General features: G+C 43.9%; 6 protein-coding genes and 1 non-coding gene across 8 annotated transcripts; all 7 read left to right on the top strand.

The window, feature by feature from the left end:
• LOC6508053 lies at window positions 1–165 on the top strand. The gene has a single exon (XR_046259.2). It is a non-coding gene; the product is annotated as a U1 spliceosomal RNA (small nuclear RNA).
• Window positions 166–4,561: 4,396 nt separating this feature from the next.
• LOC6505948 (prosaposin) lies at window positions 4,562–10,338 on the top strand. Its single transcript, XM_001964628.4, has 8 exons — window positions 4,562–4,755; window positions 4,878–4,974; window positions 6,782–7,064; window positions 7,162–8,421; window positions 8,478–9,033; window positions 9,097–9,575; window positions 9,653–9,794; window positions 9,857–10,338. Exons 1-8 carry the CDS (start codon window positions 4,707–4,709, stop codon window positions 9,859–9,861), a joined length of 2,871 nt encoding a protein of 956 aa, XP_001964664.2. The 5' UTR covers window positions 4,562–4,706; the 3' UTR covers window positions 9,862–10,338.
• Window positions 10,339–10,371: 33 nt separating this feature from the next.
• LOC6505949 (fibrous sheath CABYR-binding protein) lies at window positions 10,372–11,715 on the top strand. Its single transcript, XM_001964629.4, has 3 exons — window positions 10,372–10,658; window positions 10,715–10,803; window positions 10,865–11,715. The coding sequence occupies exons 1-3, from the start codon at window positions 10,387–10,389 to the stop codon at window positions 11,620–11,622; spliced, it is 1,119 nt and encodes a 372-aa protein (XP_001964665.1). The 5' UTR covers window positions 10,372–10,386; the 3' UTR covers window positions 11,623–11,715.
• A 963-nt stretch (window positions 11,716–12,678) lies between these two features.
• Window positions 12,679–16,684, top strand: LOC6505950 (probable basic-leucine zipper transcription factor Q). The gene is given in 6 exon segments (XM_014905369.3): window positions 12,679–13,265; window positions 14,237–14,816; window positions 14,873–14,982; window positions 15,086–15,448; window positions 15,558–15,992; window positions 16,183–16,684. Coding segments are annotated over 5 exon segments (1,788 nt in total). The 5' UTR covers window positions 12,679–13,265; window positions 14,237–14,272; the 3' UTR covers window positions 16,519–16,684.
• A 1,443-nt stretch (window positions 16,685–18,127) lies between these two features.
• LOC6505951 (putative uncharacterized protein DDB_G0294196) lies at window positions 18,128–20,048 on the top strand. Its single transcript, XM_001964631.4, has one exon. The coding sequence runs from the start codon at window positions 18,208–18,210 to the stop codon at window positions 19,471–19,473; it is 1,266 nt and encodes a 421-aa protein (XP_001964667.1). The 5' UTR covers window positions 18,128–18,207; the 3' UTR covers window positions 19,474–20,048.
• A 2,069-nt stretch (window positions 20,049–22,117) lies between these two features.
• LOC6505952 lies at window positions 22,118–23,893 on the top strand. Of its 2 annotated transcripts, none has more exons than XM_032456489.1 (3): window positions 22,118–22,242; window positions 22,317–22,547; window positions 22,985–23,893. In XM_032456489.1, the coding sequence occupies exons 1-3, from the start codon at window positions 22,225–22,227 to the stop codon at window positions 23,789–23,791; spliced, it is 1,056 nt and encodes a 351-aa protein (XP_032312380.1). In that variant the 5' UTR covers window positions 22,118–22,224; the 3' UTR covers window positions 23,792–23,893. The 2 variants fall into 2 exon arrangements, with proteins under 2 accessions (XP_032312380.1, XP_001964668.2); XM_001964632.3 differs by having other exon boundaries at window positions 22,314–22,547.
• Window positions 23,894–24,215: 322 nt separating this feature from the next.
• Window positions 24,216–25,283, top strand: LOC116654566 (the record flags this gene model as incomplete). Its single annotated transcript, XM_032449830.1, has 2 exons — window positions 24,216–24,800; window positions 25,260–25,283. Coding segments are annotated over 2 exons (609 nt in total), but the record flags the coding sequence as incomplete, so codon positions are not given.
• Window positions 25,284–25,286: the final 3 nt, after the last annotated feature.

Genomic DNA, 25,286 nt, shown 5'->3' with positions numbered 1-25,286 from the left:
ATACTTACCTGGCGTAGAGGTTAACCGTGATCACGAAGGCGGTTCCTCCGGAGTGAGGCTTGGCCATTGCACCTCGGCTGAGTTGACCTCTGCGATTATTCCTAATGTGAATAACTCGTGCGTGTAATTTTTGGTAGCCGGGAATGGCGTTCGCGCCGTCCCGAATCGATAATAAATTTCAAAACAAACATTTTCATTCATATTGTTTTCTTCAGTATAAAAGTAAATATTTCTTCTTGACTTCTCGCTAAGCAGTTCAATGGGTCAAAGCAAAAACAGCATCTTGGTGAGGTTTCTCAGGTTTTTTAGTCTTTTTCTATACTTGAACTTGATCTGGATGTGGATGTGGATTTGGGTGCTGGCTAAATTAAATCCATGCTGACTACGTGCGGAAGAAGAAATCGCAAGAAGCCTTCGCCAAACGTTCGCAATAAAAGAGTGGTAGATTTAAAACTTCAAATCTTTCTGTTTCTGCTTCTACAGGGCTTTTGTTATTGGTATCGCGGTGTTCCGTTCGTTTATTGCCATTAACTCAGCCAGCATTTGAATCACAAATTATGGTCAGCAACATGTATTTTCCGGCGCTGAATTTATTAACTCTCATTTAACTTTGGCTTTGGATTCAGCTTTGGCTAGCGGTCTCCCAGTCCGTCGATAAGGTCAAGTTCATTTCCGCATACTAGGCTTGGCGGTTCGATTTCTTGGGGCCAAAAGCTACTGTTACGGTAAATGGAGTTGCCGGCCACTGCTGGGGAAGGGAAATTGCACAAGAGGTCAGACAGAGTGGCCGTAAAACAATTAGCCATTAGACGGGCTTTATGTGACGCACTTTCGGCCTGTCTTCGCAATCGGGGCAATTACTGTTGGTAACTAACCGACAATCTCTCCTCGGGTCACGCAACAATATACCCCCACCCCCCAATCTCTATAAATTTACCTACCAGCGTGTGAACTGCTGGTGATTTTCACTTCACAGTGAACTTGGTTGTTCTTGGGGTCCATTTAATTGGCCAAATCTTAGTCTCGGCCGCAGACTTCACTGCCAATGGTCAAGTGTAATGAGTAGTTGCAATTAACCCTCTAGATGCCTACGTGACAAAACTGAAACATGTTTAATAGCACGATATTTTAAGATGTCATATAATTTTCATGGCGTAACTGACATACATTATTATAAAGTTTTACTTATTTAATGGTGTACACATTTTATTGTATATATTTTTTAATATTACCTTCTTAATCAAACAGATTTACTTGGTTACATAGGGTTAAGTTCCATCAAAGAACCAAAATGCAGGCCAGGCATCTAAACCCAGGGTCAACGCGTCTAGTTTCAGGTTTCCTTTTAAGCCCCTGGCCAGCCGAAACATTGGTTTTGACACAGATATAGCCGTATTGGCCGGATCGGTGCATGCATTTGGCATTTCGCTTGCCAAACCATCGACTGCCAACCATCCAACTGCCACCGGATGGCCTCGACTTTCAATCTTTGTAAATGAGTATATCTCATTGTCAGTCGCCGAGAATGTGTCTGGCATTCTTTTTAATTGTATCTTTGGGATGTTTCTCACACAGATTTTGAACTGAGCGAGCTCCTCCCCAACTCTTTCAAAAAGATTTGAGTTTATGTGGCTCATCCTCAGTTTCCTTCCTGGGAAGGATTTGAATATTCTTCTTGGCATTTTGTCCCCACAAATTATGGGGTCAACGTAGAGGCGACAGAATATTTGATCAATATATCTTCCTCTCTGCAGTGTGTCTTGGAAACGCCGCAAATCGTACAGAACAGAAGAGCCTGTTTCCAGATTTTCCTTCTTTTTCACGACCCACTCCTTCAACACTGGTGGAAGCCCACCTTCGAAACTTTTAAATTTCTTTCACTGCATAATTCAAAAGTATTGGCGTGGTACCAATAGTTGTGGAACTTTCGATAAAAAGGGTTGAAATTCGATTAAGGAAGTGAGGAAGAGAAAAGCGTTGCCAATTATTTTTTTAATCTCAAAAAGAACTTTGAGAATGTTAGCAGGTGAGAGCAGGTGAGAGCTACCATCTATGATCTCTACTGTCAGTATTCTCATAATATTCCTCCCAACCCCTTTCAGGTATTGACTGCCCATCCAACAGCGCCTCGAAGACCTAGAGGTTCTTCTATCGCGAAGTGGACTCCACGTATCCGTTCCGGCGTCTGAAGACCACCGAGGCGGAGACGAACACCAAGAGCAAGGAGGCGCGGAAGTACATCTTCAACTGCCTGGACGACATCGTGCAGGTGAATGTGCCGACAGTTGCTGGCAGAGAAGACAGACCAGCGGGGATTCAATGATCTGCTGAAGCGGGTGAAGCACTTCCTGGCCAAGCTAGAGGGGTCGCATCCTTTTCGCCGGGCCACAGAAATGATCACCACCCACCTGAAGGACCATCGTGGCAAACTGTGGATGGGCACAAAGCTTGCCTTACCAAAACCCGCGATGCACTCGAAAAGGTCGAGGTTTCTAGAGTCAATCGCAGTTCCCGATCCCCCATATGATTTTTACTGCACTTGAAAAAGGTAATGAAATGAATTTAAAATTAAAAAAAATAGTTCCTATTATCAAAGTTTCAAGGATCCTTTATAATGCTTAGAAAATAATATGTTTGATATTATAGATATTGTACGTAATGATCAATGGAGTCAATTTCTTCATCAGTAAATTAACCCATCATATCACTGAAAGTTGGAGGGATAATTAGAAATTAAATAAAACTGGTGCTATGGTGCTATGCATGCGCCAACCTCCAACTGCCACCGGATGGCCTCGACTTTCAATCTTCGTAAATGAGTATATCTCATTGTCCGTCGCCGAGAATGTCTGGTATTCTTTTTAATTTTATCTTTGAGATATTTCTCACACAGATTTTGATACGCACTCGGATCCGTGAATTACATGACGATAGCCATCAGAGGGAAAATGTGTTTGCCGGCAATTAAGATGCATTCTCCCAAATAATTACATGACAGCAGAAGCCTTACATCTGGGCAGAGGCATATCAATTAACCCACAATTACCATAGAATTTGCTCAGCCTCTCCGCGGCGGTGGTGGTTGGGCAAAGGGGGTTAAGCGGTGCGGCTAAACATTTATGGGCGTATTAATAACCACTATAAAGTTCAAGAACATCGCTGATGGTTATTGTCATAGTTTTTGCCGCAGAAATATGTAATTAAATCTGCGAATTGCAATCGATTAAAAATACGTTTTCTGCTGTCGAAGGTTTCGTTTGGTCGATGAATGAGTTAATAGATTGGTATTACTTAAACGCCTTACTTACGCATTCTAGACATTAAAATAGATTATTGCAAAATCCGGTTCACGTAAAGAGTTTTATTGGAGCGAGTAAAGAAAATCCAATTTGTTAAATCATAAAATGAGAGTTAATGCAGTAGAATTTATTTAATCTTGATCTTTAATTTTAAGTTTTGTTTTAAATACACAGAATTTTTATTTTAAAATAATCTTATTCTAACAAGCTTCAAGAAAGTTAAATTAATTTTGTTATAAATAAATAAAAACCTTATTCCATATCAAACAAATGATTTGTACAAACAATTAAGTACCATTTTAAAAGTACTTTGCCTTTTTTAGGAAACTAAACTACAAAAACTATCTTATTACTATATTATTCATTGGTTTATGGGATAAACATAAAACAAAATTGTATTTCTGTTAAAATAAAAATGGCAGTCCCTCTGAAAAAAGGTGCCTAGCCGTTGTCAGCAGAACTTCTTTCAGGATTATCAGAAATAAAAATAAAAGAATAAATTTTTAAGTAAAAACAATAAACTAGCTAATGAACGAGGGGAAAAAAATGAAAATTTGATTTTTGGCAGACGACATTTTTACATTATCACATTATCGACATTTTTTTTTAAATAGTTGCAATTAAAAAAATCCATCGGTTAAAAACTACTAAATGATATCACGAAGACCTTGGTAAAATTTCATTAAAATCGGTTGAGTAGTTTCCAAGAAATCTTGTCAACCGACTTTAAAACCATAGTTTTGAGAAAACGCGATTAAAAGTTTGTGTTCCGCCTATACTTGACCTCGAGCGCCCACCTTTTCAAACTATTAGTCAGATCAACTTGAAAATTAAGGACAATATTATAGATATTTTATAAAATTTAATAAGACAAAAAATTTTGATTTTTTGAAACCGCGAAACCCATGTAACCTCTTAAGAAGTTTTTCAAACGATTGGGTAGCTCAAAGTGTCGCCACCTAAGTATGTCAAAAGTCAAAGTAAAATATGTGTAAAATGTATGTAAAAATGGTCGTGACTGAGTAAATTGTACTGTTTATAGTAATCCAAACGATATTTCGAAATAACTCTTGTTTTTCACATCTAACCTATCCACGAGTTTCGTTAGATTATGTGATTTCCTCTTAATTTAATAGTTTCATCAAAGATTGTCCGTAATATACCATATTTTTAAATAAAGTGGGTAACCAGAGTTTACAGTGCTTTTTCAGGGCTAACCGATTGTTTCAGGGTAAAATCGAAATCGGCATCTGGCAACACTGTTTTAACGCTAATTTGTTATTGTGAGGCTCCTCCATTTTCGTCGCATTCTGCAGTTAGATTCGGGATCGAAAAGTCAGATAAATATCAGTAAACAGCACCACTGGACTCCCCCTAGTTTGTACATTAGTTTCCTTAAACACCAAGATGCAGCGAATGGGCCTTCTGGCCATCTTGGCACTTTTCTGTGCCTGCGGTGAGTGTTTTTGTTGCGGAATAGAGTGACAAAGAAGGGGGTTCAACAATTTAGTCATCGCGTATTGCGTATTGTGTTTCGTGCCTTTCGCTTTATCGCTGTCTTTTATTGCATTTTTGCAGGCTTCGTTGCCGATGCCACGCCCGTCGAGGGAGGCGGAAGACTCGTAGGGGCCAAGTCGTGCACCTGGGGACCCTCGTACTGGTGCGACAATTTCAGGTGAGTCGAAAAGTCGCTTGGTCATCAAAATGGGGGGGACGAAAAGTTCTCGAAGAGGCGAAGCATAGAAAAAACCGCTACCCCTTTTGACCCCACTCTTTTGCACTTACAGTTTTTTTTTTTTCGTCTCTGCTTTCATTGTTTGCTCTGAAGACTTTTTTTTGTTTTTGTTGTTTTCCTGTAGATAAGACTATCAATCTGAGTGTCTGACTGCGCTCTATTTTTTAGCTCCGCAAGGCGATAACCCTAAACCCCTGTTATTGCAAACTTAACACTAGCGCCGCTCTAGTTGCTCTCTCTCTATAGAAAATAATTAGACTAATCGTTCGATTATGAGCCGTGCTTCCCGTCTATCATTTAGTCTTGTGTCACATGTTCCGAAAACGACCTATTTTGGCAAATTGCAACTGGAAACTACGCCACCCTTATCAGCCAACTGATAGCTAATCAATTAACAAGTTTATTTCTTTCTGTGCATATTTCGTCGCCTGTTGGGGCTCTGCACCATCCCTAATTCTGCATCCCCTTTGTTTTCGGTTTCGGTTTCCATTTAAATCAAATTAACAGAATACAGGGGAAACGACAGCCGACAGCTGAGCAAAGTTAGTTTTCGAGAGAGACTTAATCAGTATGAGTGTTTGCATGACTAATCCCAAAGTTCGGATCATTTCGCGGACGATCGCCGCTTCTTCCCTTGCCACTAAATGACGCGTATGAGAGGGCGGGAGTGGGTTCATCATCACCGCAATGTGTTGTAAGCGCCAACAGTTGTTCTTTATCAGCAATCCCATTTTTCTTATATGTATATGTACATACAGGTGGGCGCTCTGGAGTTGAAAACAAAGCTAGAAAGCCCATCGCATTTCCAGATACTTTTCTGTTTACAAATATTAACTTTCCCATTTATCCACTAAGGTAACAAAAACAGCCTCCGGATGCATTACTTAAGCTGTAACCCCAGCCCATGGGCAGCTGAAACCATTGGTTAGGCCCTGCCTGCTTATCTTCAGCCATAATTCCTTTGTTTATTGATTGATTTATTTTTAAACGCCAAGGAAAATCCACCGTTCCCCCTCTTAACTGTTTCTTTGTCCGCCAATTAATGGCAAAAAATTGCAGAGCCACGAAATTATAAACGTCGCCATTGCTGAATTTTCAAAAAAACAATATCTGTTTTCGCCAAGACGACTGCGGCTGTGTAATAAGTATATATGTGGGATATGCCAAGATATATATTGTTGTGTGGTTATTTCCGTGCTTATCATTGCTCTTTCCTTTGCTTTCTAGACGCTTTGTTTGGAATGTCGAGTGCTACCAACACAGACACCTTCTGATGCTAATAGGAATTAGCACTTTTTTGGATTGTCGATAAAATATATTGTAGATTTTGTTTAGATAAACTGATTTTGAGATAATACGACCTATAGGAATAATGCGTCTTTACTCTCTATCGCTCTAAATTATTCATTGAATCAATTCCCGATCATTTTGTTGACTAATCCTGAGACTATGCACATTAGTTATGCAGTTATCTAAACCGAACCACCCTAGCCATCATAGTCATGTGGTCACTGCGGGTACATTCAACTGCGGAAGAAGTGGGGTGGTGGTGGTTCTTCCCCTCCATGGACTCTGATCTTTGCTGACTCTTTAATTCCAGCCTGGTCACTCGATTACGAATGCGGGCCATTTGATCCGCTTCTCGGGGCTTCTGCTGTCAGCTTACCATGCATATTCATACTTATCTTTAATAGGGACATTTCTGAAGCCTTATTCACGGCTTATTTTTCTAATTTTATTCACACAGTAACTCGAGAGAATGCCATGCCACCCGCCATTGCATCAACGCTGTCTGGACCAAGCAGGAAGTGCCTGTGGACACCGACTCCATCTGCAAAATATGCAAGGATATGGTGACCCAAGCCCGCGATCAGCTGAAGAGTAACGAGACCGAAGAGGAGCTCAAGGAGGTCTTCGAGGGCTCCTGCAAGCTGATCCCCATAAAGGTCATCACGAAGGAGTGCATCAAGGTGGCCGATGACTTCCTGCCCGAACTGGTTGAGGCCTTGGCCTCCCAGATGAACCCTGATGTGAGTTGCTAGTTATGTTTTATTTCTGCTACTTATTATGGGGGATTTGCTTTGTTCTATGAATTTGAATAACCTTTAATGTTTCTTGGACCTTCAGCAAGTTTGCTCTGTGGCCGGACTATGCAACAGCGCTTCCATTGACGAGAAGCTCAAGAAAGCCTACCAAGATGCCCTCGAGGGCAAGTTAGCCGAGGATGAAGAGGACAGCTCAGAGGAGAGCACCCAAGTGATCCTCAAGCCCAATCAGCTGGCCTGCGGCAACTGCAACCAGCTGTCCAGCCTGATGCACTCCAAGTTCGCTGCCACCGACCGCGACGATATGGTGGAGAACCTGCTGCATGTGTGCGGTTACCTTTCGAGCTTCTCTGACGCCTGTGCCAACATCGTGCTGACGTACTTCAACGACATCTACGATCATGTGAGCAAGCACCTGTCCACCGATGCCGTCTGCCATGTCTCGGGAGTGTGTGCCTCGCGGTACCACCAACACGAGGAAGAGAAGCAGCCTGAGGCTCTGATTGCTTTGGACTCCGGCGATGACATTCCTTGCGAGCTTTGCGAACAGCTGGTCAAGCACTTGCGCGATGTTCTGGTGGCCAACACCACCGAGACTGAATTCAAGCAGGTGCTGGAGGGATTCTGCAAGCAGTCCCGCGGATTCAAGGACGAGTGCCTCGGTATTGTGGACCAGTACTACGCCGTCATCTACAACACCCTGGTGAACAAGTTAGATGCCAATGGAGCCTGCTCCATGATTGGCATTTGCCAAAAGGGATCTTCCTCGATGAAAGACGCTCCAATTATGCCGCTGCTGCCCGTGATCGAGCCCGCCCAGGTCAAGGTTACCATCGAAAAGCTAGAGAAGCATGAGAAGAAGCAGCTGGGCGCCGGTGAGCCCAAATTCAGCCAGCAGGAGATCCTGGACATGCAGCTGCCCATCGATCATCTGATGGGTGCCGCCAACCCCCAAGACTTGGTTGAGGGCGGAGAGCTATGCACCATCTGCGAGTACACGCTGCACTTCATCCAGGAGACTTTGGCCACTCCTGCCACCGATGACGAGATCAAGCATGCTGTGGAATCCGTTTGTGGCAAGCTGCCCAATGGAGTGGCCGGACAGTGCCGCAATTTCGTGGAGATGTATGGCGATGCTGTGATCTCTCTGCTTATCCAGGGCTTGAACCCCCGTGACATGTGCCCCAAGATGCAACTGTGCCCCAAGAACATTGAGAAGAAGGAGGACATTGAAGTGTTCCACCCCGTGCCCATCACTGATGAGCAGGACAAGCCAACCTGCCCCCTGTGCCTCTTTGCGGTTGAGCAGGCCCAGATCAAGATCCGCGACAACAAGTCCAAGGTGAGTTTGTCTTAGAAGTGACCTTTCATTCAGTTATTACAATTATCTGTTTGTAGGATAACATTAGGAAGTGTCTGGACGGCTTGTGCAGCCATCTGCCGAACAAGCTTAAGGATGAGTGCGTCGACTTTGTGAACACCTACTCCAACGAACTGATTGACATGCTGATCACCGACTTCAAGCCGCAGGAGATCTGCGTGCAACTGAAACTCTGCCCCAAGTCTAAGGACACTCTGGCCGACCTGGGCATCAGCCTGGAGGACGATGACAAGTCGAGCAGTGAGGAGAGCACCAACGATATCGAGTCCCTTGAGGAGCTGCCCCTTCAGTTTGACTTCGACGAGGCATTCAACGCCGCACCCAACTGCCTGATCTGCGAGGAGCTAGTGAAGGAGGTAGAGAAGAAAATGGGCAAGCATCCTACCAGAGACAGCATCAAACAAGTCCTGGAACAGTCGTGCGATAAGTTCAAGAAACCAGTGGCCGGAAAGTGCCACAAGATCATTGATAAGTACGGTGATACAATCGCAGACCTGTTGCTTAAGGAGATGAACCCCAAACTGATTTGCACCGAGCTGGGACTTTGCCTGTTGGCCCATGATCTTGATGACCGTGAGTACAGAAATCCCTTTAATAGTATTTTACTATGATTTTTTATTTTATTCTCTCATTCAGTTGAAGTCGACGAGGCCCTGAAGTACGACGTGATTGCTCTTCCTCAGCAAAGCGACAAACTGGCTCGTTTGGAAACTTCCTCCCCCAAAGAGCCCCCCACTTGTGTGTTGTGCGAGTTCGTCATGACCAAACTGGAAAACGACCTGAAGAACAAAACCGAGCAGGATGACATTAAGCGAGCTATTCTGGCTGTGTGCAACAAGATGCCTGCCACCATTCGCAAGCAGTGCGATTCGTTCGTCGAGGGCTACGCCACCGCCGTGATTGATCTGCTGAGCAAGGTGCCGCCCAAGGAAGTGTGCCAGAAGCTGCAGCTCTGCTTCAGCATGGCAGTCACCGACGAGGTCGTCGAGTGCGGCGTCTGTCACGGAGCCACCCAGGTCCTCTTGCCGTTCCTGCGCGAACAGAAGGAGACTGTGACCACTCAGCAGATGACTTCCGTGGGCTGCGAGAACTTGCCGGCCAAGTACTACAAGATTGTAAGTTCTTAACCCTTAACTCATACGCAAAACATTATTTATTAATTGTATTATTTATTATTACTATTATGTTGCAGTGCTCTGAGATGATCTCCATCTATGGAAAGAGCATCAACAATCTGGCCTCGCGTCCCTACGTCGATCAGTCCCATATCTGCGCGGAAATCGGCAAGTGCTTCGAGAGCGAGAAATCTGCACTGGCCTATGCCAGGCTTACGGGTAAGCCAGAAACACAAGCCATCATTTATATCGTTTATTAAATTATACTTATTTTCATGCAGTTTAAAGTCATCCCGGGTGATTCGTTGTGATGTGTCATGAAGAGGAGAAGTAGAATGAGTAGCAAACGAAAAAATGAGGAGATGGAAGGGACGTGCCCATGCTTTATATATATATATACTTTTACACAATATATCTGTTTACATTCTTTAACGATTTACTGTAAATGAACGACCATTACTTACCTTTTCTTTTTTCGCACCCTGTTTTGGCTCTAAATTTGTTAGGGGTATTTGTGATGATAAAAATGATTTTATAATGTGCTCTCGAACTGGGCTGAAAAAGTGAAACTTAACTGAAAATAAAACTAAAAATAGGATGTAACTTAATCGTACTTTCAGCAAGAAATTAGAGATTTCCAGAATCAACATACTATGTATCTGTATCCAAGCCTGTCCGAGCAGTGTGTCTAGTTTAAGATATCAAAAAAGCTGTAAAATACGAGAACATTGATCTTATAAATTATAAAGAAAACATAAACCAAGTAGTATTTTGTTCTATATTTTGAATCTCTACATATTTGCTTACCACAATGTTTGAGAACACCCTGATGATTATCAAACCGGACTACCTGCACAGAAGGCGTCCGGTGCTCCTAAAGTTGATGTCTGAAGGATTCCAGTTGCAAGGAAATCGAAGACTAGCTTTTTCGCCAGAAACTGCTGCCGAGTTCTACGCTGATTACGCCGACGAAAAGGGCTTCATGTTGGAAGTTATTCTGCTGTCCAAGGGGGTATCAGAGGCGTTTATTGTTACCAAAACGAATGCTGTCCAGGAGCTGCTCAATATTATGATTTGTTACTTGTGAGTTCTCTCCAGTCTTGCTCCTACTTAGGTCATAGAGTATATCTTGTTTCCAGTGGCTCAGCCTCGGATCTTGAACGGAATGTTCATGTAACGAAAAATGCAGCCAGTGTGGCGCGTGAAATAAACTTTATTTTTCCAAATTGTAAGTAAGAGGTAAGCTGTTTTAAAAGATTAAAATTAATCATAGACCAATCCTCTCGTAGACATCCATGAACCCACTCAAATGTTTGATCGCAACAACTTCTGCACCCGCCCAATGCTGAAGCCTCTGCTATCGGAGATCTACGACATACTACAAAATGCTGACTGCAGTCAGGATAATTGGAAAGTGCGCGTTTCCGACTACCTGGTGCGCACCAATCCCGCGATTCCGCAGATTAGCAACCAGTGCCAGGAGCGCCCGGATGTGGGCATCCAGAATAAGGCACAACAGACGTCTATGACCTATGCTCCGCTGCCAAGTGCAACGGGTGTGCAACCCAGGACGAAGAAGACTGACAGCACCACGTCCCCGCTGTCAAGCACCTCGCCCCACTCCTCGATGCTGCTCTCGAGCTCATCCTGTGTCACCTGTGGTGGATTTGAGAGATCGGAGCCCTGTATTTCAGAGATAGATCTCAACAAGCGCGTGGAGCCACATGACGGTGAGCCCGTTTGCGTGGATGAAGAGATTCTCTGGAAGGAGGTTGTGGTCTACGAAGAAATTCAACCGGAAGAGGAGCAGGAAGACAAGGATATGATGGAGCTAGAGCCCGAGGGCGAGGGAGAGGCGGATGGTTCGGATGTAGAGTCAGATCAAAGTGTCCACGAGGCACCACCACCTCCACCGGCTGAGGAATCGAGTGAAGAGGCAGAAGCTCCGGCAGAGGCTCCAGCCGACGATGCAGCACCTCCACCACCTCCAGAGCCCGCTGCCGAACCAGCTGCGGAAGCGCCAGCCGAAGCTCCTCCGGCCGAGTAATAAGATTGAAAGTTTTTTTTTCTGGTTTTTGCCTAAGGCTGCTCTAAAAAAAATTCAAAAATTACTTGTAGCATTAAAAAGCGTTTAAAAATAGTTTAAACAAAAAAAACTTCTGAAATTTATATTTTATGTCATTAAGGCCCATTTCTAAGTTACATTGCTCTTATTCTTGACTCACGATGCACCTGTTGCAACTGAGGTTATGCTTTTTTAGAAGCATAGAAAAAGAGGTAAAGAAATGCGGCTTTTTTCGCAGTATTTCCACCTGATACACCCAACATTGAGCCGCCTCCCGATGGACAATGCGCACTCGCAAATATGTGCTACAAGAGGGCTCAGAAAAACGATGCTGCAGTTTTTTTTCACCCGCACTTTGTTGCACTTTGGACAGCTGCAACAAATTCCCGGCAATATAGGCTTTGGCAAATTGATGTAGAATATAACAACCGACTAAGTTTAACTAACAATTGCACAACAATTTACTCAAATTGCTGTAACATCGATTTTTTAAATAGCGAAGAAATTACAAAAACCTATGATTTTTCAAGAAAAAGCGGCATAGGCATGGGCAAAAAATGTAGAATGAAATATTCAGGTAAGGCTTTATTATATAATACTTTATGCTTTTGATGTAATAATTTTATAGGTAATTTGATGAAGATTTGATGATTATAAATCGGCTGTGTGATCGGTGTGAGTTGAAAGTATTTCAGGAAAGTAATCCTACACACCCAAGTAGGCTAAACAAACAAACGCCTAATGAGTCCTCACATGTGTCCTATTTCACCGAAAAAATACTGAATTTTAAAAAATATCTAAAATGACATATTTTGTTAAGCAAATAACTTAACTTTTCAGTTTAAAGGTATTGGAATAAAATGCATTTTGGAAAATATAGTTTTTGAAATAATAACTTATCATTGTAGGATTTTCCTATTAAATAAACACATTCTAGTCCCAGAAGAGGGGAATGGAAAGGACCTATCAAGGATCGAAACATGGATCACTCCAAGGATATACCTAGCAGCACTAAAGAGTCTAGTTAAAAAGCTTAATAAGACTTCGATGGACCTGCAGCAATTTGATAGCGATTGTTGTTGTTTCGGGGGTCTGTTCCACTTCCAGGTCGTTCCACCGTTCCCGGCAACCACCACCGGAACGATGACAGTGGGGTGGGTCGTTTAATAAAACCCGCAAAAGCTCTGGGGGACGAACGGGAATCTCAGCTCCGGTCGCCGTGCGCTATGCAACGCTTTTTGCTTTCCGCCATCAGCCACCCAAGGAAATTCAGCACTAGTCGGTATCTGTCTGCCACTCTGCTCGTCCTGCGTCTTACCAAAAATAACAAATAATTACTCAAAATATCTCTGAGTGGAGTGGAGTGGGTGGGTAAGCTTTTTGGCACGACCGGCGTAAGCGCCACCGTCTGCGTCAGCGTCGACGTTTGCAGCGGCGTCACAGTGAATCGGTTTCGCAATACATACACAAACAATAGGCGCTGGGAAGTAGACAGCAACGAATCCTTGGCGGCTCAGCATTTCCACCGAATTCGAATTCGCGTCGAGGAAAAGCGGAAAATCGGAAAAACGGAATATAGCGGAGAACAGCAATCAGCGGCCATTTCGTATTGATTTTTAAGTGTGGTAAGCAGAGGAGCCAAGCAAACAATCCAAGAGAACGAAAACCCCCACCAACTGGCAGTGAAAAAAAACTAGAAGTGAAAATGTCAATGGCCAAGGCAGCCACTTGAAGGAAAAGTGGGAGGTGGTGGGTTGAGGAAGTGCCATAAAAAAAAAATTCCACAGCCCCTACAAGAAATCCTCTAAAAAAGTTTTGTGCTGTGTTGACGAAAAATTGTGGGAAAACTCGAATAGAATGTGTGTGTGCGGAAAAAAATCAGCGCGCTTAAAAATAAATCCAGGCAGACACGGAAAAGCCCCAAACCCCCGGGCTCAACTTTAAAGAAGAAGCAGAGAAGGAAGCCCAAAGAAACGGAAGAGGAAGAAGCGGCCGGCATACACACACAGCCACAAATTAAAGGGGTGGCGGGGCAGTGCGGGGTCAGGGGGAGGCCAGGGGGGTAGATGGTGTGCCAGAGTGGCCAAAAGCTCAAGTCACAAATTTTTGCGCAAGGGCAGGCCGAGCATCGAATCGAGTCGAATGGAGTGCTTTCCTCGGGGGGTGGCTAACACACCTCAGTCGCAGTCAGCGGCTCTGCCTCGGTCAACTGCGCCGCTGACGAAATTTCGCAACACTCGCACAATCGCACAATGGCACACACTCCCCCACTCGGCATACAGTTGTTAGGGGTGGCATTTCTTGGGTTCCGGGAACGGAATGGGAATGGCACGAAAATCAGATCCAGGAAGTCAAGTTACAATACCCTTTTCTGAAATGTTTTAGGACCAATTTTATTTAAGGGAACATTGACCATTTGAAGAAGGTCTAACTAGCCAATAATAGATTCATAGATTCATGAGATAATACTATAATATTATATTTTATAGTTGGGATAATACTACATATTAAATAGTTATTATTATATAACTTAATTATAAAATAAAATGTCATTGCTTTTCCACCAAAAATAACAAAATTCCTTCTCCTATCGTAGCTAAAGCGCTCCGTCCTCCAAAGCGGCGCCGGTAACATGGATAAGATGACGGTGGCCCAAAAGAACGCATATCTTGAGGCGCACATGGCCGTGCAACAGCAGATGGCACAGGCGGCAATACAGTTCAAGCAACAACAAAACTCCCAGCAACAGGGCTCTCCCACGACCAACAACAACAATAATAGCCAGAACAACGGCAACATGCAACAGCAACAGCAGCAACAGCAACAACAGCAGCAACAGCAGCAGCAGCAACAGCAACACTATGCGGCCACAATCAAAGTGCCGCAAATCAGTTCCTCGAGTGCAGCAGCAGCGGCGGCGGGCGGTGGAGGGGGTGAGAGTACCTTCACCGTCCCAGACGACGGCATGGGCTTCGAGGGTGGGGTGAGGGTGCTGCAAAGCCTGGGCACCTGGTCGGCCGCCGAGCAGTTAACCTACAACATACCCAAGCCAAACCTCATACCCTTCACAGAGCCGTACGTCGAGGGGGGTTCCATGCACCCCGCCAGCCGGCTAAAGGCGCTGCAACAGGTGCAGCAAGCATCCTCGGGGGTGCGCAAAACAAATCCCTCAAAGTGTGAGTGCCTAAAAAATGAATTTAATATTAATTACTAATTGATTCTTATAATTTAGCCACCAACAAGGCATTTGAATGCACAGTTTGCGGCAAGGGCCTAGCCCGCAAGGACAAACTAACCATCCACATGCGTATCCACACTGGCGAGAAGCCCTATATTTGTGAAGTATATGCTGCCCTCGAGCCTCTGGCCTTTGGCCGACTTGACATCTTTCAAAATCTCTAATCCTTTAATACCTTTCTCTCCCACCACCCCAAACCAATTGCAGGTGTGCAATAAGGCCTTCGCCCGACGGGACAAACTAGTGATCCATATGAACAAATTCAAGCACGTGACACCCACGAACATTGCACCGCTTGGCAAGCGACTCAACAATATGGTGAAGAAAAAGGAGCAACCTGACCCGCCGCCGGAGGACAACAAGCAGAGCTTGGAGTTGCAGTTGCAGCAACAGGCGGTTCAGGTGGCCGCCCAGAACATAATAGTGCAATCGGCTCAAGGGGCGCCGGCGGCGATTCCTGGTATCATTATTCCACACCACCAGCAGCAGTTGTCCTGGACGTGCGAGCTGTGTGGCAGGATGTTCTCGAGTCGGGACGAGTGGTCCATTCATGCCAAGAGTCATCTGGAGGTGAGAAAATGTCGGTAGAGCCTCCCAGCTGGCGGAGAGTTTCTTTTTTTTTTTTCGATTTTTAAGAACTGTACTAACTGGGTTTGGATTGTTTTTTGTTTCCTAACAGTATTGACAGTCGGAACGGGTAGTCGTAGAGTCAACAAAACCAGCAGTAACAGCAGTGGCAGCGGCAGGAGTCATTGCCAAGGCCGGCAGCAACAATAATCGCAGTTATCAGATAGATGCCAACCAGAACCAGATTCAAATGGAGGCCCAAGCACGCAAACAAAAGATAATCATACAAAATCAAATGATACTCAATGCCAGCCACCAGCAGCAACAGCAACAGCAGCAGCAACAACAACAGCAGCAGCAACAACAGCAACACTCCCAACCGCAACAGCAGCATCAACAGCAGCAACATGTAGCCCATGGAAAAAAGGCGGCCAGAAAGCACCTGCAGCATCTGCAACAGCAACAGCAACAGCAACCCAGTGCGCCTATGTACAATAACAATAATAGTAGCAACAGCAACCACAACAACAACCAACAGGGCCAAGAAGTAACTACCTATTAACAACAACAAGAACAACTACAGAATAAACATCAACAAACAGCAACACCGACAGCTAACAGCAACATTGAACACCAAACTGTAGAAAAAATTACTAAAAAAAACAATCACAAAATATCCAAAATCCGTAATCCGTATTCTGTTACCCTTCCGTTTTTATCCTTTCCCGCGAATGCAGGTGTCGGCGGTACCGGTGTCGCACATCATTGCCAACTCGCCAACAGCGGCCACATACATGCAGGCGCAACTGACCGAGCAAGCCAGCAGCATGCAACATGCAACAGCGACCGCAACAGCAACTACATCAGCCACGGGGGTGCCGATCGTCACCTACAACGGGAATCAATACTGCGTGATCACGAGGGCTTCGGATCTTGATGTGGAGGCCATGCAGAAGCCACTGGAATATGGCCAGGCTGGAGGTGCCACGCCCACCAACATAATTGTAATGTCGCCGATGCAACTGCAACTGCCCCCACAGCAGCAGCAGCAGCAGCAACAGCAGCAACAGTAAGCCAAGACAAAGAGAAAGGCCGGGTCAATAGCCTCGCTCTCAGCTATAAATACAAATTGTAAATAAAGTCTTAAGCAGCCCAAGAGCAAACCTAAGTATATGTTTAAAAAAAAAAACAAAAAAAAAGGAAAACAAAAAGAAAAACCCTAACCAGCAACATAAAAACCAAGTTTGTAAATGTCAAATAATATTCATAGTCCCCAGTCAGCGAGCATCAATGTGAAATCAAAAGTGTAAACAGTGCATCACTCGAATCTAGACTAAGCAACCTAACATATCCCCCCGCAGAAGAGTAGTATCCATAGTATCCGTAAGGCAGCCACCACACTGAGATATAACCATATATTGTTTCGATCCAATTCCAATTTAATCCCCACCAGCAAAGTAGTGACAGGAATATAGCCCCATATTGACACCGCGTGTATGATATTGTATGTGTTGTTTGTACAATAAGCTAATTACCATACTCCAATTTAAGTCTTCAACCTATCGGAGCATGGAGGCAACAGGACGAATACAAATTGGAAAAATCGAAAATGAAAAATTTATGAAAGAAATGTAGCAGTAGTAGTGTCCATCAGCAAAGCTCTCCCACAACTCCCCACTCGATTCCAATGGCAAACCATGTAAAGATCAAGCGAAAATAAATTTAATTTAATTAAATAAAAAATAACTATTTTTTTAATGGGGGAAATAAACAAATAAGTACATCACATTATGTAAGTCATCATAAGCTGTCGGCATATTACGCATACGCCATGTTGTCCATACTGAGCATCACTGAAGTGTCACTATTGCTCACTTGTGCTCGTACACTCACTTTCGGCCAAGTTCTGAATTAAAGCCATTCTGGCACCCATTAATTGGCAGTTGTCATTTATTATTCTGCTTTGGCCAACTTTGGCGGCATTCTCGCTTTTTGGTCCAAAGACCCGGGCCGAACCAAAAGTTAAGTAAAAACCAAAACATTTGGTCAAAGCTGAGCTCACGAAAATCAACTTTTCGTTGAAAACAAAAATAAAATGAAAAATGCCGCGATTTGACCTTAGATGGAAACTCGTCTCAGTCGCTGCGACGTCGGCTTCGCTGCTGCAGTCGACGCTGCATTGGCAGCGAATAAATTTCTGGCTCGAATGCTGTTTGCGTTTGTTGTTAATATTTGAGCCAACAACATAGTTGCCATTGGGGTTTATTGAATCTCTTAATGCAACAGGTTAAAGATGCAATTCGAAGAATGATAAAAAAATTTAGTTGCACATTTCATTAATATTTTAACTCTTATTATAAGAGTCTTTATTCATAAGTATTCTATTACTTCTACTGAAATGAAATGAAAACTGAGATGAATATTATTTTATTTAGAAGACCTCCCAAGAAGAGCTTGTTCTTAATTCCTGTTAGGGTATTGGATAGTTGGATATATCTAGAACACGGTCTTAGTACTTCGCATGCGGTTTTTTTTTCGCAAGAATCGCAAATTAGTCTGGGCCCGAGCCGAGTTGATCACCTGAACAAACTCGAACTCGAACGCCTACGACAATGACAACGCTCACGGCAGTGGCTATGGCTATGGCTATGGCGACGCCAACATCTCTGCCATTTGCTCTCGGCCTCCGTTGGATTCTTTTTGGTGTCAGTCGGTTTTCGGATCACTTGCCGATCAGTCGAGCTGACCACCCCGGGCAAAAGATGCTGAATGGAAAATTCTACACGGGCCTGCCGCCCAAAATGGTGGAGCGCCAGGCGGTGAAGGTGTGCAATCGTCAGGAGTCCCACTTCTTTTGGCCCGACGATTCTGGACTCGACTCGGCGGTGGAGAATCGGGTCAAGCGCAGGAACAGCCAGCAAATGGAGAAACCCTTGTCCCGCGTTTCCACTGTACAGGATAGCCCCAGTGAAGTGGATACCCGTCGAATGTTTCACAAGGAGTTCGCCAGCTCCTCCATACAGTTCTACGATAATCTGCAATCGAATCCAGGCAACCGACCGGCTCTGAGGAGGGGAGTACGCACATCGGTGACCCCTAAACTTACTGAAATCAAGCCCCTGGAGGTGGAGGACAACGAGGTGGATACCTCGAAGCGTCGCCAGCAGGCCTATGCGTCTAAAATTCAATTCTACGACTTTGTCAACGAAGAAAACACCCAGAACAATGTTAGAAGACCGCAGATGGACCTAAACGACAAGCGTGAGGTGGAGCTTAACTCGAAGAACAGTCCCAAGCTGCAGGTGAAAAGAAATGTGCGCAGTTTGAGCGTGGAACTGGAGCCGAAGGTCGTCAAGAAACCCCTGAATGACAGCCCGGAATGGCGAAGAATCCGCCCACTGCCTCTCCCGCTGGCACTGCCACTGCCGAAAAAGATACTAAAGCAGCCTGTGCAGGACCAGGATGCGTTGGACTACGTGGATAATCGGGTGAGGAGATTGCAACTAACCAGAAGTCCTGGTCTGCCCAAAAAAAAGCATGTGACCTACAACGAAGAGGCCGAGGAGTATGGCTACTTTGATGATCGTGGGGATGCGGAACCCACTGAAGCGGTTGAAATTCGCCCTCGTCAGCAGCCAAATATGTCGACAGGAAGTCGCCAGCAGCAGCAGCACCAGCAACAGCAACAACAACACCAGCAATACCAGCAACAACGTCAGCCACCACCAAGATCATTTATGGAAACTAGTCGAGCCAAGCCATTAAATAATAATAATAATAACTACCAAGCCAGTGCCAGTGGTAGGAAAATCTTGCCAAAATTGCCAGAGAGTCCCACAGCACATATTGGTGATGAGGCAACCTCTTCCCCTACCGCTGACCCCCGTAAACACCTGCGCAGCAGCCTCTGCTTCAGTGGCGACGCTCTGATGGTGGGCGGCCCGGCGGCGGCGTCGACGTCGACTGCCAAGTCACTGGCGCGTCGCAGCTCAGCCGGGCAGCGAATTAGCGTGGGCCTGCCGGATTGAGATATTTTTGTTTATTAAATGCAAGTGCACAGAGAGAAAAATATTACCTATAATTATAAAAGGGTAATAATTCTAATTTGATATTAATTACCTTTATTTAAGACATACATTTTGTTTCTCAAGTAAACAAAAACCATTTTAAAACGATGATATTTTTTTCTCAGTGTATTGCATTTGACACCATCACAGCCTGCAACGTTAATTGAAATAAACAGCCGCTAATAAAGCTGAGATAGAAGAAATAGACAAAAAAGCAGCAACAGAAAATGTGGCAACATCTCTGGGCGAGGCAGCAACATCAAGCCGCCTTATAAGTTTTACTTTAATGATCATCTGCCTAACTTTGACTTCACCCACTGACGAATGAATGGATCGGCTTCTGCTATGGCTGGTTGGTTGAATATATGCATATATAAACAAACCTTGATCTTGACTAATTCGAGAGTGTGTGTTGGCTGAGTTGTTGATTTTGTGCAACCCGAACATGTATTAATTTAGCCTTTTAAGCTATCACAAAATAATCTTTAATTATAATAATAGAGATACATATGCTAATAAACTGATGAATAACCAAATCAACTTCTTATTGGGCTGTATTCAATTAGGCCAAAAAACTTTATCCAGAGATCAGTTGGATTTATTTTACATATATATTTTTGTAAAAGCTTGTATGGCATCTTTAAGAAAAAAAAGTTTATTAGAAACCTGGCAATTGAATTACAAGTAGGCTTTAAATTTCATTTTTAAAGTTTTTCATTGATTTATGAAAGAACTCGCATTCAATCGACACCTCGACATTCAATTATGCATAATAAAATATAATTTATATTTATTAGATATCAATTGAAAAGGGAATTGTGTAAAATTTTATAAATTATAGATTGATGTTGCAGCGAAGCGAATCGGCTTATTCGACTCTTTAATAATAATCTAATTTAAGGTACGATTTCGTGGTGCTCGTTTAAATTCCCCGGCAATTTGTGAGTTTTGGGCAATCAAGTCGTTGCTCTGGGCGGCTCACCTGGCCATGCCCATTTTCATTGCCATTCCCATTCCCATTCCCATTTGCAGGTCCCTGCTCTGCAGCTCCTTTCACAAAACTTTCAGTGAATTGGCCGAAAAGCAAAAACCATTACCTGGCATTGTTAAAAACCCAACGGAAACTCAACCAGCTAGCCGCCGTCCGTCAAGTTGAAGTCCAAGTTTGTGTCGCGACTGGTCGCCTCTGGATTCGTTCACAAGGAAGCGGGAAATTATGCGAAGTTGCAACAATTGCAGCAATTGTCACGCGTGTTGAACTTGAGCTTGACCTTGGCAGAAAGTTGGGATTGCCACCCATTGTCCATCATGATAACATGCCACAATTGCAGAAATTATGGCTGACAATGAGGTATTACTCGGAGATTTAATTAAAGCATTGATTTAATTGCCGGCAATCTCCAGCTGACATGGGAACTCAAAAAACAACATACATACAGGATAGACGTGCAACATAATTGTGCAAATGAAGCGTGTTGAAATGTTATGCAAGTCCCTGTCCATGACCAAACGGACATTTCTACAATATATCCATTTCCATTTCCACATCCACATCCACGGCACTGGCACTTCCACCAACCCAACTCAAGACAAACTGCCTCCGCACTAAACTGATCTTCCGCATTTCGATCGCGCATCCTGGCCATAGAAAGTAGTCCAAGCGTGCCGGCAAAAAAGGCCAAAACGTAGTGCCAGCTGGCTAACGTTTCCTGGCTCGTTTTTGGCCCCTGCTGAACCTGAACTTGGGGCCGAAAACGGAGAGGGGCCAGTTGGGGTTGTTTATTGGGTAACTGATCGGCCAGGCTAATACTTCGTTTAGTGGAAACCCGTTTGCAGACGAAACTGATTCAAAAAGTTCGATAAGGGGCTCGCTCTTCTGCCTTTTCCAGTGGGTGTCTGCCTCGTGCCGGGAAACCTTTACACACTTGAAGAAAAGTACAACATAAATTACTAAATAAAATTTAAATATTTATGGTATCTATCACAAAATACATTTGAAATATAGTTTGGTATATAAATAAGTTATTGTAACCCCTTCTGTGATTAGTAAATATTTATATCATATTTTATACAAATTAACTATTATGTCAAAAATTAAACCTTTTTGCAGGTCAATATAATAGGTTTTACAAAGTAAATCAATTTAATTTGTTGCCATTAACATAATTTTTAGTTTTTGCGTTGGCAATTTTCTGGCTTTCTTATTAAGTCACAGAGAAAAAACTATTACTCGATCCCCTTCCCACTTTACCAACTACCTAGTGGCAAATGGCCATCGTTATGTGTAATTACGGCCATAAAGAAACATTTTATTTGAGCCCCTACCCCTTCGCATTCGCTCTATTTCCTACTGGAAATGCAAATGATGCCTCAGTTTCATTTTGCGGCAACGGCTTCCTCCAACTTGTAAACCGTGAGTTGTACTATAAGTTGTAAGTCCATGCGTGAAGCAGAGATTTTGATCTGCTGCTGCTGCTGCTGGTTGGCTGGTGGCTGGTGGCTCACCTGGCAGGTTTCAATTGCGAATTGCAATTGCAAAACATGTTGCAACAGGTTCGAGTCTTTGGCCCGGCTTTGACGAGGAAGCTGCCATAAAACTGTTGTGTCCGATGGCCGAACTTTCAGTTTCGTTTGGGGCCACCACGCTGGTGGTTGATACGCCGACAGAGAGTCTTCCAGTAATACCACCCAAAAACCAAAACCCCACGCAAAATGACAACAAGCTGGAATGTAAGCCGCTGATAATGTTTTTTGGCAAATCACAGTTCTCAAAATTTAATCTTTGGATTACACCTTCTTAGCAGTTGGCGGCTCTATTGCTCCTAATTGCAGTAGCTTCTGGCGTGCGACCGCCAAGGTCCTATTACCGTAGGAGCTATTACAGTGCCGTGGCTCCAGGATCAAGTACGGTGCCAGGACCCATCAGACTCGGTCCATCCGGATATCTGCGTTCAGATCTGCAGACTAACGAAAGCAAACACCGTCCCATCAGCAAAAAATACCCCAAAAAAAGCCACTACAGGCCCTATGGATCGGTAGGTTTGCCTGAAGGACCCTCTTAGTTCAACCCAAAGTTCAAAATTCACTTCGAGAAAAAATCAAAAAAAGGATACCAAAAATTCAAAAAGGCTCTAAGCAAGATAAGAAGAGTACTGTGATTAAAGATCTCAAATGACAATGTTTTCAATAAAATGTCTACAAACATGGTATTACCAAAAATACGTCCAAAATTTTTTCTAAATTATTTTTCCAACCTTTACAACTGTATTTTGGCTTCGGTTGGATTATAAAATCGCTTAAAATGTATATAGATTATTTGTACGACACTTTCCGGTGAATTATTAGAAAATCTAATATGGTATGTTTCCTTCAAAATTCAAGATCAAAATTTCAGCTAAAGACATATGTACAATAGTTCCTTTATATATAATTGAAAATATCAAGATAAATAAAATTTCCTATTTTTTTTTAGCAAGAAGAGGATGACTATTCCGGAGAGCGTTACAACTCTGCAGAGTATTCTGGGGAATCATCTGTCCAGGATAGTCGGGAATATACAATTGGCACTCAAATTCGTGTCCAGCACCCGATCACTGTACCGAAAAAGGCCAGCAATTCCGGTTCCATTTACTCAAAACAACCCAAATATGTGACCGCCATTCCATACAAGACCACTGGATACGCTGCGGATGTTCACGTGGGGTCCTCCGCAGAAGAGATCGGTCCTCCGCCAAAGCGCTCCAAGTGGAATCCGGTGCAGTACGACGCGGAAGTGGATCCCTTTCATCTAGTACCACCGCCAAAGGCCACTGCTGCCTCCACCAGCAACTCCTACAGTGTCTACGAACCGGAACATGATGATTATGAAGTAGTGCCAGTGCCGCGTCCAAAGAGCCATGACCGCTACAAGAATGTGGCTTCCAAAAAACAAATTGAGGCCTATTTGGAGGATCAGCAAAAGCTCCTGGACGAGGCCATCAAAGTGCAACTCCTGAATAATCCAAAGCTTCAGAAATTCCTTAAGGCCCAGGCCGAGGAACAAGAGCACGCATCTCGCCCGGATCTAGAGATCGAGGACTTTGAGGCCTATCCGCCCAACTTTTCCGGACCCGGTCCCCTGCGCAGCAAATACATTGACCATCCACCGCCACCTCCTCCCAAAGGATCTCTCACACATCGGCGTCCTCCGGGCAGCGATCACAAGCGTCCACCCAAATCGAAGCCAATCATCAAGCCCAAAAGGAAGTACCGATCCACAGCATTGGTCATCAATGTGTAAAAGGGGAGGAGCACCATATGACTTAGTCCTTAATAATTTACTAATTTAAACAACGCTCATAAAATTGTAGTTTAGTTGTACAGTAGAGCTGTAAATAATAAAAGACCATTTATTTTTAGTAAAACTTGTTGAATTTTTTAATTATAATTATAAACTAGTCCGTTTCTACGCAAACTAGTCTCTCAGTTTTAAAGCTATCGAGTTGAAACTTTGCACTCATCCTTCTTTCCTTTGCAGGCAGTATATAAGTCGGAACGGCCGGGATCGGTCGACTATATCCTATAGCTGCCATATAACTGATTGATTGGAAATGCTATAACTTCGTTGTTTTTCAAGTTAGAAGGATGGGACTTTCGGTGCATTCTAATTTGGGCCTTATATGATATGCCAAATTTCATAAGGATCGGCCGTCTATATCCTATAGCACCCGATCACTGTCCCGAAAAAGGCCAGCAATTCCGGTTCCATTTACTCAAAACAACCTAAATATGTGACCGCCATTCCATACAAGACCACTGGATACGCTGCGGATGTTCACGTGGGGTCCTCCGCAGAAGAGATCGGTCCTCCGCCAAAGCGCTCCAAGTGGAATCCGGTGCAGTACGACGCGGAAGTGGATCCCTTTCATCTAGTACCACCGCCAAAGGCCACTGCTGCCTCCACCAGCAACTCCTACAGTGTCTACGAACCGGAACATGATGATTATGAAGTAGTGCCAGTGCCGCGTCCAAAGAGCCATGACCGCTACAAGAATGTGGCTTCCAAAAAACAAATTGAGGCCTATTTGGAGGATCAGCAAAAGCTCCTGGACGAGGCCATCAAAGTGCAACTCCTGAATAATCCAAAGCTTCAGAAATTCCTTAAGGCCCAGGCCGAGGAACAAGAGCACGCATCTCGCCCGGATCTAGAGATCGAGGACTTTGAGGCCTATCCGCCCAACTTTTCCGGACCCGGTCCCCTGCGCAGCAAATACATTGACCATCCACCGCCACCTCCGCGGCCGGGATCGGTCGACTATATCCTATAGCTGCCATATAACTGATTGATTGGAAATGCTATAACTTCGTTGTTTTTCAAGTTAGAAGGATGGGACTTTCGGTGCATTCTAATTTGGGCCTTATATGATATGCCAAATTTCATAAGGATCGGCCGTCTATATCCTATAGCTGTCATATAACTGATTATCCGGAAATGCTATAACTTCGTTGTTTTTCAAGTAAGAAGGATGGGAGTTTCTATGGATTTCTCTTTTGGCAAAATAATTCGATTTGCCAAAGTTCATAAGGATCGGCCAACTATATACGATCCGCTGTATATCTAATAATATAAAATGCGTGGCGCCCCCTAGCGGACTGCGACTCAACTGCAAGGGTATATAAACTTCGGCTCCGCCCGAAGTTAGCTTTCCTTTCTTGTTTAAATTGAAGGAAGAAAATACTTCTCAAAAACACACGCCTTGCCTTATCAGGCCTACTTCTCATTGAGCTCTTGATAA

This window comes from Drosophila ananassae, chromosome 2L (assembly GCF_017639315.1).
Source record: "Drosophila ananassae strain 14024-0371.13 chromosome 2L, ASM1763931v2, whole genome shotgun sequence".
NCBI classification, from domain to species: Eukaryota; Metazoa; Arthropoda; class Insecta; order Diptera; family Drosophilidae; genus Drosophila; species Drosophila ananassae.
Note: the sequence above shows the minus strand (reverse complement) of the source record. Positions and strands in the feature narration are given on the sequence as shown.

What these genes read in the sequence shown, in the direction of transcription:
- LOC6505948 (XM_001964628.4), top strand. Translation starts at nt 4,707, where the DNA reads ATGCAGCGAATGGGCCTTCTGGCCATCTTGGCACTTTTCTGTGCCTGC. An exon ending in GGCCCATGATCTTGATGACC is followed by an intron (nt 9,034 to 9,096) that starts GTGAGTACAGAA and finishes TCTCTCATTCAG; the next exon opens with TTGAAGTCGACGAGGCCCTG. An exon ending in CGGCCAAGTACTACAAGATT is followed by an intron (nt 9,576 to 9,652) that starts GTAAGTTCTTAA and finishes ATTATGTTGCAG; the next exon opens with TGCTCTGAGATGATCTCCAT.
- LOC6505952 (XM_001964632.3), top strand. An exon ending in ACTACAGGCCCTATGGATCG is followed by an intron (nt 22,548 to 22,984) that starts GTAGGTTTGCCT and finishes ATTTTTTTTTAG; the next exon opens with CAAGAAGAGGATGACTATTC.
- LOC6505949 (XM_001964629.4), top strand. Translation starts at nt 10,387, where the DNA reads ATGTTTGAGAACACCCTGATGATTATCAAACCGGACTACCTGCACAGA. An exon ending in AATATTATGATTTGTTACTT is followed by an intron (nt 10,659 to 10,714) that starts GTGAGTTCTCTC and finishes TCTTGTTTCCAG; the next exon opens with TGGCTCAGCCTCGGATCTTG. An exon ending in AAACTTTATTTTTCCAAATT is followed by an intron (nt 10,804 to 10,864) that starts GTAAGTAAGAGG and finishes ATCCTCTCGTAG; the next exon opens with ACATCCATGAACCCACTCAA.
- LOC6505951 (XM_001964631.4), top strand. Translation starts at nt 18,208, where the DNA reads ATGCTGAATGGAAAATTCTACACGGGCCTGCCGCCCAAAATGGTGGAG.